Source organism: Ruditapes philippinarum, unplaced genomic scaffold, assembly GCF_026571515.1.
Source record: "Ruditapes philippinarum isolate M1 unplaced genomic scaffold, ASM2657151v2 ctg5311_1_1_1_1, whole genome shotgun sequence".
Classification (NCBI taxonomy): Eukaryota; Metazoa; Mollusca; class Bivalvia; order Venerida; family Veneridae; genus Ruditapes; species Ruditapes philippinarum.
Window position 1 is genome coordinate 58,147 of NW_026865890.1, and position 15,832 is coordinate 73,978.

Below are 15,832 nucleotides of genomic sequence, written 5' to 3' on the forward strand. Positions count from 1 at the left end.
ATTCTATAAGCATTCAACTATAAGCTTGGTGATATGATCAGCTTAATAATCGTATTTGTTTTTTACTTTTAAATGGGGTTTTAATGGCCAAGTGGTTAAAGTCATTGACATCAAACCACTTGCCTCTAACCGCTGTGAGTTTGAATCCTTACAGGGACTTTGGATTTTTTCATGAGCTAGCAAACCGAACGTTGGTGGTTCTACTCAGGTGCCCATTCATGCCTGAAATAATGCATGGAAAGGCACCCGAGGTCTTCCTCCACCAGTAAAGCTGGAATGTTGTCATATGACCTGTACTGTGTTGGTGTGACATAAAACTCAAAACCTAAAAAATATTATTTTTTTTACTTTATTCAGAATTTCAAATATATTATATATAATAAATATATATTTAGGAACAACTGGTATATATTGTGAGACAGTGCTGGATGGATGTGACTCGGACCCTTGTGCCAATGATGCTCAGTGTATTAGTGGCAACAGAAACTTTACATGTCTGTGTCTACCAGGATTTCAAGGTCAGACATTTATTTAATTGTTATTAAAACATTTATTCATCCTGTTATTTAACTTTATTTTACTGTTACCCTCATCGCAGTAATATTCTTATCATGTACATGTAAAATTTAATGAAGGTGATATTTTAAAGGGACTCCATTGAAATACATGTATTTGGATGTGAGGAAGCTGAATATATTTTTTTCAAGATTTTATACCATTTTTTGTACCTGTATACAATTAACTTGTGTTTAGAATTTCAGATCTTTAACTCACTCCATTTTTCAGAATAATAATTTCCAATAAGGAAAGGGTTTAAACATTTTGAACTCAAAATGGGCTAAGAATCACACTAGGTATTGATAATTATTTTCATTTTGGATTTTTTTTTGGTCATCTGTTTCATATTTTCACTGAGGATCATTAAGCAATTGTGCTAAATTTTTATTCAGTTGCAAAAACTTACTTGACTGATCCATAAAATGTGTAAAAATTAATGTTCTTTATTTTAGGAAGGTTTTGTGAGGAGAATATAAATGATTGTGAATCCGATCCATGTATGAACAATGGTACATGTGTAGATGGTGATAATTACTATGTTTGTACATGTATACAAGGATATCAAGGTACTGTATGAAGTACATTTTAACATTAACAAGTACATTTTTTAGTCTCTTTTCAAGATAGCAATACATGTACATGCAGGCATGTAACCATTACTTATGCTAATTTCTTCTTAAGACAACTACAACTAAAAGGTCAACTGCTTAAAGCTTGGACAGATTTGTAAGTACAAACATTGAGGTGACTTTTATGACCCAGCTACTCTAAGGGGAAAGCATATAGATTTGCCCTTGTTTGTCAGTGTCACATTGTCATATATATTGTCCACCATAGACTGACAAAACAGTTGGAATTTTGGGGCATTTAAGTCTTATAGACACATTAAGTTAGCCCGTCTGTTTGTCGTTGTCATCATTTTTGTAGTTGTTTAGCAAAGACTCTAATGTAGCCTATTATTAAAATTTTGAAAGTTATCTGAACAATTATTAAACTTGGGTAACTTTCTAACAATGACAATGTGTAGTTGTTAGACAAGGGGCATAATTCTGAAAGCAATTTTTTTGCCTCTTTTTATCATAATTTATTTTAAAAGACAATCATGCACTCACTGTTCTCTTGTCACCTTTTACAGTTAATACTTAATCAGATAAACTCGTAGCTCTCTGTAAGTGTATGTTTCAATATGATCTGAACTTACAATAAAAAGAAATATTTCGATAAATTTTTATCACAATAATTTTTTATTCACATTTAAGTTAATTAACCTTTTCAGAATTTTCAGAATTTCAAGTTGGTAAGGCTAAATTTAAGAACTTTAGGAACCTCACATTTCTATGCTTTGAAATTGCATCAAACTTTCAGTTAGTCCTTCGACTGTGTGCAAGAGGAATTAAAGACTTGAATTGACCTCAATTTCTGCTTTGTGTATTAATATCTTTCTAAATTTAATTTTCTGAAGCATTCAGCTTTTAAATAATTAATTAAAGATTTCTTTTAAAAATATTTTAAAATGGACACTGTTTGGATGTGTCAAATCATGGAATACTTGAATATATTATATCAACATTTACTCTGGTGTTTATATTTTAGGTGTGAACTGCAGGGAGGAAGTCGAGGAATGTAAAAGCGCCCCCTGTCTTCATGGTGGTGTCTGTACAGAACCAATTATCAACCAGTATCATTGTGATTGTCTGCCTGGTCTCCATGGCAACAATTGTGAAATAGTGACAGTAGCAACATTTGATGGTTCAACTTTGATCAGGCTTGAGCCACTGACCGGTTTCAAGAGAATCCACCGAGAGGTTTTGCCAGAAAGTGATATACAAAATGAAGAGTTTAACGTAACCAAGGCAACTATATCATTCTGGTTTTCTACAAGCATATTCCAGGGCACAATTCTCTCTATTGCAGATGTAAGTATTATCTTGAAATCTTAGTTAGTTTGAAATTTATAATTCTATTCTGTCTTGTAGAACATTTCAAATCAAAATTTTTATGCACTCCTGTGTTTGAAATAATATACCTTATGGTACATGTATTCTATAAAACAATCTCTGTCATACATGTAGTGTAAAGCAGGAATATGGAAATATGACCATGATAAAATATGGGATATTTGTCCTCTGATCTAAAACTTTATTATCAGATATTTGCCCCTAAGTTGAACAATAAAGGTAGACTAAGATTTACCCTTAACATATTTAATGGGTTTACCCTGTTTTGAATTTGGGTCTGTCCATTACAATTTTAAGAGATTTCATTAACAACAGAAAGAACCTGGTCAGACTGCATTGAAGTGCAGATTGGCATGACACTCTACTAAGTGACAAAAGAAACTTACTTTTGGTTCCAGCACGTAACAGGTTAATATGATTTATGATTTATATTAAAAATCTTTGACTTTTTATTGTATTATCTCTGCAGGTATCAGAAAATGTTCATCTTCTTGTGCAGTTGGACAACAGGAAAGTTCTGGTGTCCATTGGCATGTATGGTGAGACAGTGTCTGGCAGTATAGAGCCTCTGTCGCAAGCAACGGTGATGTCACATAATGTACACCTTACTATCACAACATCTCATACCAATATCACCATTGACAACTGTCCAGAGGGAGGTAACTGTGATCTTATACTTCAATATACCACAGTGGGTGAGGCAATAAATTTGAGAGGACATCTTGTGATTGGAGGAGTGGATATTGTGACACCATATTTGAGGAGTAAAATGCGATCATTATCAAAGTTTACTGGATGTATAGGGGTAATTTTTATTTTACTCATACCTGCATGATAATTTTCATATATTGCCAAACATAAATTTGCATGTTAATCGTTCTGTACCATTAAATATTTTAAAGATCATTAATAATCAAAGATATCAGTTTATAAGTTATACAAATGTCATGGTCCCAAACTGTTCACTTTTAATGAGGGGCCAAGATAATGTAAGTTGCCAAATAGCTCATTCGGTAGAGCACTGGAAAGGTATTCTGAGTGTCCTAAGGTTCAAGTCCCTGCCAGTTTGTACATTTTACTCAACATGTACCTGTGACACAGATATGATATTTTTGTTTTTGTTTCTTGGATAGAACATGGAAAAGAACAACATGTTTCTACAGTGCTCTCCATTTAAACCAAAATCTGGTGAAATCACTGGTCAAACTTGCTCCTTTTGTCAAACTATGATAAACATTAAAATCAGTAACAGTTAGGGGTGATTTATAAAGGCTTACTTTAATTAAATGGTCATTTCTAGAGAGCACTGCATCTTTGATTAAATATTACACTGTGGTATATTAATTTATTTTCTGTCCTTAGAATGTATCTGTGAATGATGAGATACTAAATCTGGCTGTTACCGGGCAGTTTACCTTGTTACCAGGATGTAGGTCACATGACCTGTGCCATGACAACAGGTGTCAGAATGGAGGATCATGTCAGGATATGTGGACTACAAGTTATTGTGAATGTACTCCAGGATATATAGGTGATGATGTGTATTAAAAGTTCATGTATTATAGTTCTTTACTAGTGTGGTCTCACTGAATTATAATTATCAATTATGTGGCCCTCATGGCCATGAGTGAAAGAGTTAACCTCAAAACAGTGCATCTCTTTGTGATTGAATCTTTTCATGCTTTACACTCTTCATATGAAGAAATTATCCAGGTTCCTTCCATAGTCATAGTTATAGTTGTGTACCCACTTATACTCAAAATACTAAGGAATCTTTAATGATTATTTCCACATTTATATATCTAACTGGTATATTACACAAGATTAATATTCTTCATAATAGTGCTATATGTGAAAAAAAATATATTAAAATTTGATTTTAAAAGAACCATCAATTTAACATTCAACCTGATTCTTTTAAATGGGTTTGCCCAGGTTCCATATTTGAAACTGTTCATAACCAATTTTTTGTCAAAATGAAAACTCCAATTTTATTAAGTCAGCCAACAGTATAGAGCCTGGTCAGACTGCATGGATGTGTAGTACGGTCTGGCTCTATACTGGTGGCAATGGCTTAAATCTCTTTTAGTTTCACCAGGTTGAGCGTTAAACATATAAAATAATACTTGCTGTTTTGTAGGGTCTGTGTGCGAATTCCAACAAGCAGCTCAGTTTGAGATGGAATCTTTTCTACACTTCTCCAAAGGTTTATCTAAAATAACAAGTTTATCACTGTTGTTCACAAGCAACTCAGACTCTGGAGTGATATTATATACTGTAAGTTTAAAAGAATATATTATATAATTTATATTTTTTTACATCATTGAAAATACTGATTTACACAAAACTGTTATTTTTCTTTTCTTTTTTGATAACTAGTATTAAAGATTTGTATGGTATTTATATTGTACTAGAATGAGGGGGGATGGGGTCTCTGGCATCTGTATCTTGCATCATCAAAATTGTTTCAAACAACATCTCCTCTTAAACCATTGGGCATATTGTGTTAAAAGTAAGCAGGATTGTTCCTAGCTTGAAGATTTTTCAAAATTGTTTAAAAAATTCCATTTCTTGTGGAAGTCAGATTGCCATTGCAACAGAACAAATAAACTTTCGAAATCTTCTTCAGAATCAAGAGGGCAAGGAAGAACTTAGATACAGTCATGTATTTTGCATGTAACATTGTCTAGGTTGAGGTTTATACCAAGTTTGTCACAAATTATAGCCATGGGGTCAAAATTGGCACTACAAGAGATCAAAAGATGCAAAAATAGCCCTTCCTGTATTACTTATTCAGTAGAATGATAATAATAAATAGTGCAAAATCAGTCATTAATCACATATAGCTTGTAAATTATTTCTTGAATCTTGAATCCCTTTACTTTCTTAAAAATCTTAATACTTTTTCCTCAAATTTGATTTTCTTGAAATAATTATTGGCTCATTCAGAGACATGCAGCTTTAAATGGTCTCTTTTTATATCTGATATTATTATAATAAGATACACAAAGTCTAAGATAATATAAGATAAGATAATCGTTTATTTATAATAGTCACTTTGTAATTTGACAATAATTACAAAACTATATACGTAATTAAAATAATTAATGATAATAACACCCGGCCCTATGGGCCTGTAAGTCACCTTGCTCACTGTATAAGTTTATCATGTTTCCACCAAAAATATTGGAATGAAGTCATATATCATAAGTATACTACAAATTCTGTTTCCTATATAATTATATATGTATTTCAGCTTGACAGTGATATGTTATGCCTGTATATAGATAGAGGAAGTCTTGTTCTTCATTTGATGAGCAATGATGATGATTTTATAACTACCATTGGTGATGTGCAGAATGGCGACTGGTTTAAAATATCTATACAGTTTATCAGTGGAATTTACAAACTTACATGTAAATATTTAATAATTGTACTTATAAAGAAAAGGTTTCTCAATTAAAGTTTAATAGCTTTGTATGATTTTAACTTGTTTTCTTGGCAATATCCTGGAAAAGAAACTGAGGTCTAAACCAGGTGTATTATTATTATATAAGGTTTCTTCTGTTTTTCTTTAGTGTATTACATACAATGTACAAGTTTTACTTCTGAAAAATACATATGGGACTTATCCAGGAGATTGTCATATTCTTTCTTGCTAGGAAGATATTCTCCCTATTTATGGAAGATTGTAGATGTCAGCTTATGCCTCTAATAAAGCACTGGCAGGCACCTATGCCCTTTCTCCTCCAGTAATGATGGAAAGATGTTATATGACTTTAATACCTTAAAAAACAACCCACCAAAATACAAGAAAAAAGGATCTCCCACACCAAAAAAAAAAATAATAAAAATAAAATACAAAAAAACAGTACTATGTAATATTGTGAAGATTTGATTTGGGTTCTTAGTGTTATATTTTTAATTATGATAAACTAGTAAAAAATCTAAAAGTGTTTTAATTCTTGAGTCTGTTTAGTAAAATCTTTGTCATTCAGAATCAGTGAAAGATAATAATTTTCTTGCTCCATGCTAATTATTACCTTAATAATGAAGATTTTATATTTAGAACCTCTATTCATGTAATATGTTTATATTTCAGTGTCAGATGAGGTCAAGGTCATTGAGAGTAAATCAGGTCAAGTTGGTCAGTCTATAAATGTTCATGCACCATTGTTTATGGGTCAAATTCACAAACATCCTACACTAGACATGTGGAGAAATAAAATCAGCTTGAACCAGTATACTAGGTAAAAAATGTCATTTTTTTGTTATTATATAACACTTTAACAAAAAGAAAAATGCCTTAAAGTACTTTTTTTTTACAGTTGTTGGTTTGAATATTAACTAGGGACATTTGGCTCTTCCATGTCATTGTAAGTCAGCTTTCTCTTTGCCTGTAAATTTGATTAAACATAAGCTTCAGGAACTGCAGCAAAATGCCACAAAATATTGCAGTCACACAAGTGTTCTTACCTAGGGTTCTTACCTTAAGCCTTTAGATTATTTTTTTTTTTTTTTTAAGCTTTTCTAAACTCTGTGGTTAAGGTTGCCTATTTCAATGACTTGCCTTTCATCGCACAGGTGTTTGGCACATTTGCCATGCCAATTATTATATATATATATTTTATATAGTAAACGGGTGCTGGATAGTAATTTTGTTCTCGATGATCAGTGGGTGATTATTTTATTCCCTGCGGTCTGAAAACCGCAGGGTATTGGTACGCGTTTAACTTTTGAGGCATGGAGGAGCACGTGACCTGTTTTCGGTACATGGAGGAGCATGTGATATGTAAACCGTACATGATTGGTTAATTGACCTTTTCGAAAACCTAGCTAAATACTGTTTGCCGGTATGTTACGGATTTACCTCTAGGGAATTAGTCCGAATTACACCTAATTAACAACAAAAAACTATTATGTGATATTTCTAATTTTCTATTATTATTTTACCCTTTAAGGTGGAAAAACTTGAATGATGTGTTTGAAAATTATCAATGTTTCTTTAATATCTATCTCAAATTTTACAAACAATAAATTGTTTATACTGAAAATCTACAAAATTAAAATATTAGTGGCATCTGCCATACTAAAAAGAGATATTTTCTGCATAAACTTGTGTGTTTACTTTATTTTTTTGCCCGGAATTATTCATAAAATGGTATTTAATCGTTTTCTTAAAAAGAAATAATTGTTTTATGTTCGACCTTCTCCGGTCTCAGGTCTTCAACTGTCACCAGTTTCCAAAGATCTTCTATATTGATCGATTATTGTCAACTATATTCCTGATACAAACGTTTATTTATCCCCCCCAAACAATGTTGAAAATAGTTAAATGAAATATCTTTATGTCATTAAAAATGTTCCCCCAGGAAACCATTTTACTTGTGATAATATTTGACAATTAATGGCATGGCAAATGTGATGAACACCTGTGCTTCATCATTGTGGTTCTAAATCTTATCAGAAACTTTGGATTTTTTCAAGTGAGGAAGCTGTCTAGCTAACTTACAGGAAGATAGATAGTTTTACTCAGGTGCAGGCTCTATTTGCAAAGACAGGGCATTCCTCTATCTTTTTTCTTCTACCATTGAAGCTGAAAAGTCACTGTATGACCTAATCAATATCAGTGTGACATGAATGAAGGGTATTTTTGTTGAAATAGACAAACAGAACAATTTTGGTGTTCAATTTGTGTAAAAATTTTCAGGTGTGTTACTTAGATAATGAAATTTAACAACTATGTCAAAACAATGAAAAAATAATTTGAACCATTTTCTGAATATGTTCTTTATTTTGCTTGTGAGTGTATAATGTGTATGTCCTTTTTCTATGGCAGTTTTGTCGGATGTATAAAGAACCTTACAATAAACAAGAAAGTGATAGATTTACAGACCGCTTCTCACTCTGTATTTGGTAATGATCCAGTAGCAGCAAAACCTGGTTGCTCCAGAGATAGTGGATGTACTGTGTTGTCATGCCAACATGGGGGAACCTGCATACCTGCCTGGACCAATCAAACATGTCAATGTACGTCTAGCTTTACCGGAGATGTTTGTGATGAAGGTAATTGAAGAAACATTTTTGTATCTTTTTGGTAGAATTTTAAGAAATATCATTCTATTGAGAGTATATTTGATAGAAAAGGCTTTTAAAAAAAAACTCTCATTATTTTGACATATCAGTTCTTTTTGGGGTTTTTAGATGGTGATAGAATAGTATAATGACACTATTTACAATTATTTTAATCAATGTTTGTGTTCTCAACCATTTATGACAAACAGTTGTACTAATCAAAGCTTACTTTCTTAGTCATTTCAAATAGCATGAATTACAAAAAAAGCAGGAAAGTATTTTTTGTTTATATCATAAGAGATGCAGCCAAACAAAATAAGAAATACAAACTTCATATGTAGAAAGCATGTCATATATCAATTAAGTAATTAAATTAGACCACTTTTAGGTTAGACAAATTTTATGATAGAAAGATAAACAATGTGTGAAAATAATCTATTGCTAGGCAAATAAATATGCTCAAATTGATCATAATTTTTTCTAAAAATATTTTTTGTTTTATTTCTATGATACAGCCGTGGCAACTACTCTAAATGGGAAGACAAGTTATATAGACATGAAGTTAAATACAAGTATAATCCCATTCAGTGACACCGGATATTTTGAGTTCCGGACAAGAGATGAAACTGCCACGTTGATGTATATACAGTTCTATAACAGTGAACTTATGAATGCCAGTTTGGAGTTTGGTGTGTATGAAACTAGTCTCGATGTGATTCTTACATCAGTTAACAGTAAGTCATTTTACTATCATTATGTCAATTTCTTTTTAGCTCATCCGCTAGGAGAATATGAGATTTATCGTACTCTCCCCTGTGTCGGCATCACACTTTGGTTAAGTTTATACTTGCAAGATGGTATATTCAGAACTACAGAAAGTCAGTCAGTTATAAATGCTCGTAAAAACTTATGTAGCATTTGTTCTTAACCTTTCTGAAATGAAATAAAATCTGTCTTATCTTCTTTAGAAATTGAAAAGATGAAAAATGAGGGCGTAATTTTGCAGGAAGTAATCATTGATTACATATTTATGGTGAAATAAAATACATTATCTATTCATTTGCTTATACTATTCTATTTCAGTATCACAAATGAGGTTAAACACAAGTGTATCAGATGGGGACTGGCATACAGTCACTTGGGTTAGAAACACAGACCATATCACAGTGTATTTAGACAATGTATCCCAGTCCATGCCTGTGAACTTTGACCCTTTTATATTTGATCCGGTTGTCAGAGTTTTTATTGGAGGGAAGCCCTTTCATCATGGTAAGGTTAAAACACATTCTTGGAATGAGCATGGAAAATATTTCATTTCTTAATGATATTAAATATTCTTTAACATAAAATATGCTGGCATGATGTTAAAATAGCTGCTTGTTTTCTGAGGCATTTTAGTGTATATTTATATTCGACATACATGTAAAATCATGTTCCTACCATATTATTATATCATACATGATAAATTTAAATAGTTAAAACAATTACACTTCCTTCATGGTGGAAGTCTTGTTTTAAATATATGATCAAAGATATTTGTAAATATAGAATTGTTCATAATTTAAAATAATAAAGTATTTTGTATTCATGTAAATTTCATTATTTCTTTTAAAATATTGTAACCTATCATAAATCTCATTGCAACATTACTATGGCCATTGTAGAAGATATAAGAAGGTTATCCCTTTTCAAAATTAGATTTTATTTTGTTCCGCCCATTGTTTTCTCATTTAGGGCACACACATTCTTTTATTTTGGGACCAATTTCGCTTTTCATGGAATGGCACTCACTGTGCCACATTGAAGGTTCCATGATAAGCTGTATGAACACATCTGCGGATGTTTCTTAATTAAAAATTTCACAATTTTTCATGTTTAAATGATGAATTCAGCTTAAGCCAGTGCTAGGGGGCATGGACAGTAACTTGCACTTTCCAGTACCGTCCATCAAACCGAGCCTGCAACAATTTCAATTTTGCTGTGTTGGGCTTTCTTTAGGGATTCTGTTTTTATCTATTTTTTGAGCATGTCATAAATGTAAATGTAACAATTTGCACATGGTGCGTTACTTCCATTATTTACTGCAAAATTCTTTGATGAATATTTCCTAAAAATATAAAATCAGTATTCTTTTAATATTTGGATGCAAATTTAACTATGGCTTCTTACAGACACTACAGAACAAGGACTTTTTAATAGTTGTTTGAAATTTTTTCCCCCTGTGTTTCTTGATCTTAATGCAGATTTATGCCGATAGATTAAATTCATTATTATCCATAATATTACATGTTTTGAATTGATAACCTGTATTTATGTACATATATTAATTTTGTTAAAAATTTATTTTGATGATTGTTAATCCATGTTTCAGATGATTCAGGGTTCATGATTGGGCTAACCAAAGGTTGTTTTAGAAATATCTCTTTCAATAATAACAACATAGATATTCACAATGAATTTCAAACAGAACCTGGTGTCACAGTTTTTAAGAAGGATGTTTTAACCGGATGTGTGGGTGATAATGTATGTAAAGAAGGTGCTTGTCCCCAGAATTCAGATTGTGATGATATATGGAATGATAGAATATGTACATGTCACGAGGGTTGGCATGGTAACATGTGTAACGTCAGTGTAGATGATTGTGTTGACAATTTATGTAACTACGGAGAATGTGTAGATATGCATAGAAACTACATGTGTTTGTGTAACGATGGTTACACCGGTAAATTATGCGATGTTTTCTACAACCCTTGTGACTCTATGCCGTGTTTTGAAAATGGAACAGTGAACTGTACTTTGAAATTTCCAAGCAAGTTTGAGTGTTTCTGTGAACCAGGATGGTCTGGGGTTACGTGTGCGGAAAATATAAATGAATGTGAGAGCTATCCCTGCTTGAATAATGGGATTTGTACGGACTTATTGAATGATTTTGAATGCTCATGTCCAACTAACAGCTTTGGAAAAAGATGTGAACATATTTACATTTGCTCTTCTTCACCTTGTTTTAATGGCGGTACATGTGTGCCTTATGAAAACAACACAGACTACATGTGTGAATGCCGTACGGGTTACACCAGCAAAAAGTGTCAAACTTACGATTTTTGCCATCAGAATTTATGTCAAAACAACGGGTCTTGTGTCAGCAATTCAAGTGGTTATATGTGTAGTTGTTTACCTGAGAACTATGGTGCATATTGCCAGTTTAATGACTACTGTGCCAGTGTTCCATGCCAGAATGATGCCATATGTCATAATGATGTCACAACTTTCCGGTGCACCTGTAATAAACTGTATTCAGGCGAGACTTGTGATGTTCCCATTAACAGGTGTGATCAAAATATATGCAAAAATGGTGGAAGCTGTTTCTTTAATGTCTCTGATCTCAATTTAAATTATACATGTGAATGTTTAGAAGGGTTCACAGGTGAACATTGTGAAACAGATATTAATGAGTGCCAGTCTAATCCATGTCAGAATGGAGCAGACTGTATTGAGAGTAATCAACAACCGTGGAAATTTTTCGCAGGATTCCATTGTGAGTGTATCCAAGGTTACGAAGGTGAATATTGCGAGACCAACATCAATGATTGTGAAAGTATGCCATGTAGGAATAATGGAACATGTATAGACCTTGTAAATAAATTTGAATGTAATTGTGTAGAAGGATTTATGGGTAATTTATGCGAGCTAGATAAGAGAGGATGTGCATCTGCTCCCTGTAACAATGGTGGCACATGTGAGCAAAATGGCGATAGTTACACATGCGTCTGTGTTTCTGGCTTTACAGGGACTTATTGCAACATTGATATAGATAACTGTGTAAATAATGCCTGTGTAAATGGTGCTATGTGTGTTGATGGCATAGATTCATACACGTGTCAGTGTCTCCCTGGATACGGGGGAGAACATTGTGAACAGGTACATGATGCGTGTTTCAGTCAACCATGTAAAAATAACGGAAAGTGTATATTTCGGGGCTTGTGCAACTGCACAGATGTCATAGAGTCCTGCGGTTGGCACAATGAGACATGTCAGATCAACCTGTGTTCAGACACTTCAGGTTGCTCTACCTATAATACAGCGTACATCTGTGACTGTGTCAGGACCGGGTACCAGGGAGCAACATGTGATACTGATGTGGACGAGTGTTTGTTAGAGGGAGCATGTGAGCATGGTGGTGTCTGTACAAACACTGTTGGTAATTATACATGTGACTGTAAACAGACAGGATATGTGGGTCACAGGTGCGAGGAGGATATCAATGAGTGCCGTGGACCAAATCCTTGCTATAATGCTGGTTAGTATAAACACTTAATTGTGTAAGTATCACATTCAATACTATATCACACAGGCGGCCCACACAGTGTTTGGATGGTATACACTGCTTGACCAAACACTGTGTGGGCCGCCTGTGCTATATCACTTTGAAAAATAGATGATAATTTCACATGTGTTCTAGTAAAATAATGTATACTGTACAATAATTGTATAAAAGTAATTATGAAGGTGATAAATTAATAGTACAATGTATTGAAAGAAAATGTAAGATGTGTGCAACTAACACAATAATGCAATAACATGATAGCATTATAAGTTACTGAAAGAATCAAGAAACATGTGTTGAGTGGATTGAGTGGAGAAGAAATTTTCATGATGCCATTTGGTTTATTGTTCAATACATACATTACGTTTTAGATTGGACTGTTCAAGATTTACAGCAAGGTGTGCGAAAGACAATTAAGAAACTCGGAAATCAATTGAAAATTGTATCTTTGTGCTGTTCTTAGCCTAACATAAGTGAAAAGCATTTCACTGTTAGAATAATTATTGAAACTGAGTGAGCAAATGGTGTGAAATTTTGCACACAAGTTAATGGTCTAGACCCGTTTGAAATGGAACATGAATCTCAAAAAATATTTTCAAGCACATTATGTTAAAAAAAAACCCGTGGAGTCCCTTATCATTATGTTTATATTTGAAAGTTAAATTTAATGTTAAGTTTGTTTATTGATGTAAATACATTAATATTTGTATTTTATTTATATTAATTTATATAAATGCTAATAAAATTCCTCTGTTTCAGGGGAGTGTAAGAATTTATTTGGTTCGTTCAAATGTTTATGCGGTGCTGGCTGGACAGGCGAGACGTGTGGTGAGTTGATTGACAGTTGTCAAGGCAACACGTGTAAGAACAATGGTTTGTGTGTCAACACAAGGTCAGGCTTTATATGTAACTGTGCTGGTACAGGATTCCAGGGAGATAACTGTGATATAAATGTCAATGATTGTGTTGGTAAGTTATCATGGTATTTTGTTGTTCCACCAAGTCGGCTTTTCTTGATGACGTAACCAGTAATTACTAATTTCTCAGACTATGCAAATGACCACATGATTTCTTATTCAGCGATGGGAGTTTACCATATGACTTTGGACACAATATCTGAGATCAATTATCACTGAGAAATTTTGTCACCCTGAAGGTTTCTCCGTGACAGTTGATTTCAGACATTGAGTCTTATTGTCATTGGTCACTCCATAAAAATTTTACAAAAGCTGGTTGAGAAGATACATAATTCAGGGATAATTTTATTGTAATCAGACAACCTATGGAATCTACATAATAATTCTTAAGTTATAATGTTTATGTCTTAAAAGTTAACCAAATTATGTGCTGTATACACAAAATAAACCAAACAAATTGCATTTTACTTGATTAGAAAATAAATCAAAACTTTCTTCCAAAGAGCTCCATAATTATTTTGTGTTTCTAGGAAACCCTTGTATGAACAATGGCCGCTGTATTGATGAAATCAATTCATTTACATGTGATTGTGAGGGAACTGGTTACCAAGGTAATCTCTGTGAGATAGAAACAGATGACTGCGCAGACATGCCATGCAAGAACAATGGTTCATGTACAGACCTAGGTTTGAGTTATAAATGTGAGTGTATGCCCGGATATACTGGTATTATCTGCAGAGAGGACATCGATGAATGTATAACTGACCAACATCGTTGTACCGCTGATTCGACATGTGAAAATAGCGTGGGATCTTACTCGTGTTTATGCTCTGATGCATTCACTGGTAAGATTTAGAATTTTTACAGATTTATATCAACAGCTTTTATTATTTACTGCTTTGCAGAAATTTGTCTATAAAATAAACTTACATGTACTGTACAGTGTTATTTGCAAATATGTTAAACACAGTTTTGCAATGATACAGAATTTGTTTCAAATCATGTACAAAAATAGTTAAATAAACAGTTTATCTTGTTAAACAGACTCTTAGACAAAAAGAATCATCATTGATGTGCACTTAAGCAAAGAAAATTAAATTGTTCATAAGGGATGGGAACAAACAATCTAATATTTGAAAATCAGCCAATTTTTCAAATATGTATTATTAATACAATTGTAAGAGTAGCTGCATAGCCGAGTGGTTAACGCATCAGACTAGTAATCTAAGGATTGCTGGCTGTGAGGGTTCAAACCCTGTCAGGGCCACGCCGTTGTTTCTGTGAGGGAGAAACTTTAAACTCATTGCTTAGTGCTGGTTAGTTCCAAGAATGGATTCAAGAGAAATTGACGTAACTGCGCTGAATAAAACATTACCAGATTTTATAATATCAAATTTCAGATGATAACTATAGCTAACTGAATACAATATGTCGATACAAATATTGATTCCATCCCTAAAAAATGCTATTTTTAATGATTATATAATTATATATATATATATATATATATGATTTTATGAAAATGTATATATTTATATTGTTATAGGTCAGTTCTGTGAAGTTTCATTGTTGAAGAGCAGCGATAAAGGTTCGGACACGACGGGTGTCATCGCAGCGTCTGTCATCATCATTGTCGTTATAATCATCATATTACTACTCTACGCCGCCTGGTATATACGCAGATCTCGTCACATGAAGGGGCGTTATAAACCGTCACAAATTGAGGCGGCAAACCGGCCTTCTGTAGCAGTTATCCCCCTTGATAAAATAATTGATCCAACCACAGGAGAGAGGCTGATTTGACCAGGATCAAGATGGTTGCATTTGTGACAAAATTAACATTATCATATATTAATTTATTATTTCAACTTGTCATTTGTAAAATAACGCATTTAAGTTAATTTGTAATACACACCCTACTTTATATACATTTATAATTAAAGTTTAAATGTTTGGATATATATTTTCATAATAAAATTTGATTCCATTATGTATCATAA

The 15,832-nt window shown here is 32.9% G+C and overlaps 1 protein-coding gene across 1 annotated transcript in view; it reads left to right on the top strand.

Moving 5' to 3' along the window:
• The window catches only part of LOC132730677 (neurogenic locus notch homolog protein 1-like), a 30,690-nt gene extending 14,858 nt beyond the window's left edge, over positions 1-15,832 (top strand). The window contains exons 10-24 of the mRNA XM_060716658.1: positions 396-518; positions 1,011-1,124; positions 2,152-2,474; positions 2,986-3,321; positions 3,879-4,047; positions 4,657-4,793; positions 5,773-5,932; positions 6,619-6,766; positions 8,356-8,582; positions 9,107-9,325; positions 9,675-9,860; positions 10,963-12,888; positions 13,675-13,884; positions 14,363-14,677; positions 15,379-15,832. Of these exons, the coding sequence (XP_060572641.1) occupies positions 396-518; positions 1,011-1,124; positions 2,152-2,474; positions 2,986-3,321; positions 3,879-4,047; positions 4,657-4,793; positions 5,773-5,932; positions 6,619-6,766; positions 8,356-8,582; positions 9,107-9,325; positions 9,675-9,860; positions 10,963-12,888; positions 13,675-13,884; positions 14,363-14,677; positions 15,379-15,635 (4,850 nt within the window). The 3' untranslated portion in view covers positions 15,636-15,832. The remainder of the gene's footprint in view (positions 1-395; positions 519-1,010; positions 1,125-2,151; positions 2,475-2,985; positions 3,322-3,878; positions 4,048-4,656; positions 4,794-5,772; positions 5,933-6,618; positions 6,767-8,355; positions 8,583-9,106; positions 9,326-9,674; positions 9,861-10,962; positions 12,889-13,674; positions 13,885-14,362; positions 14,678-15,378) is intronic.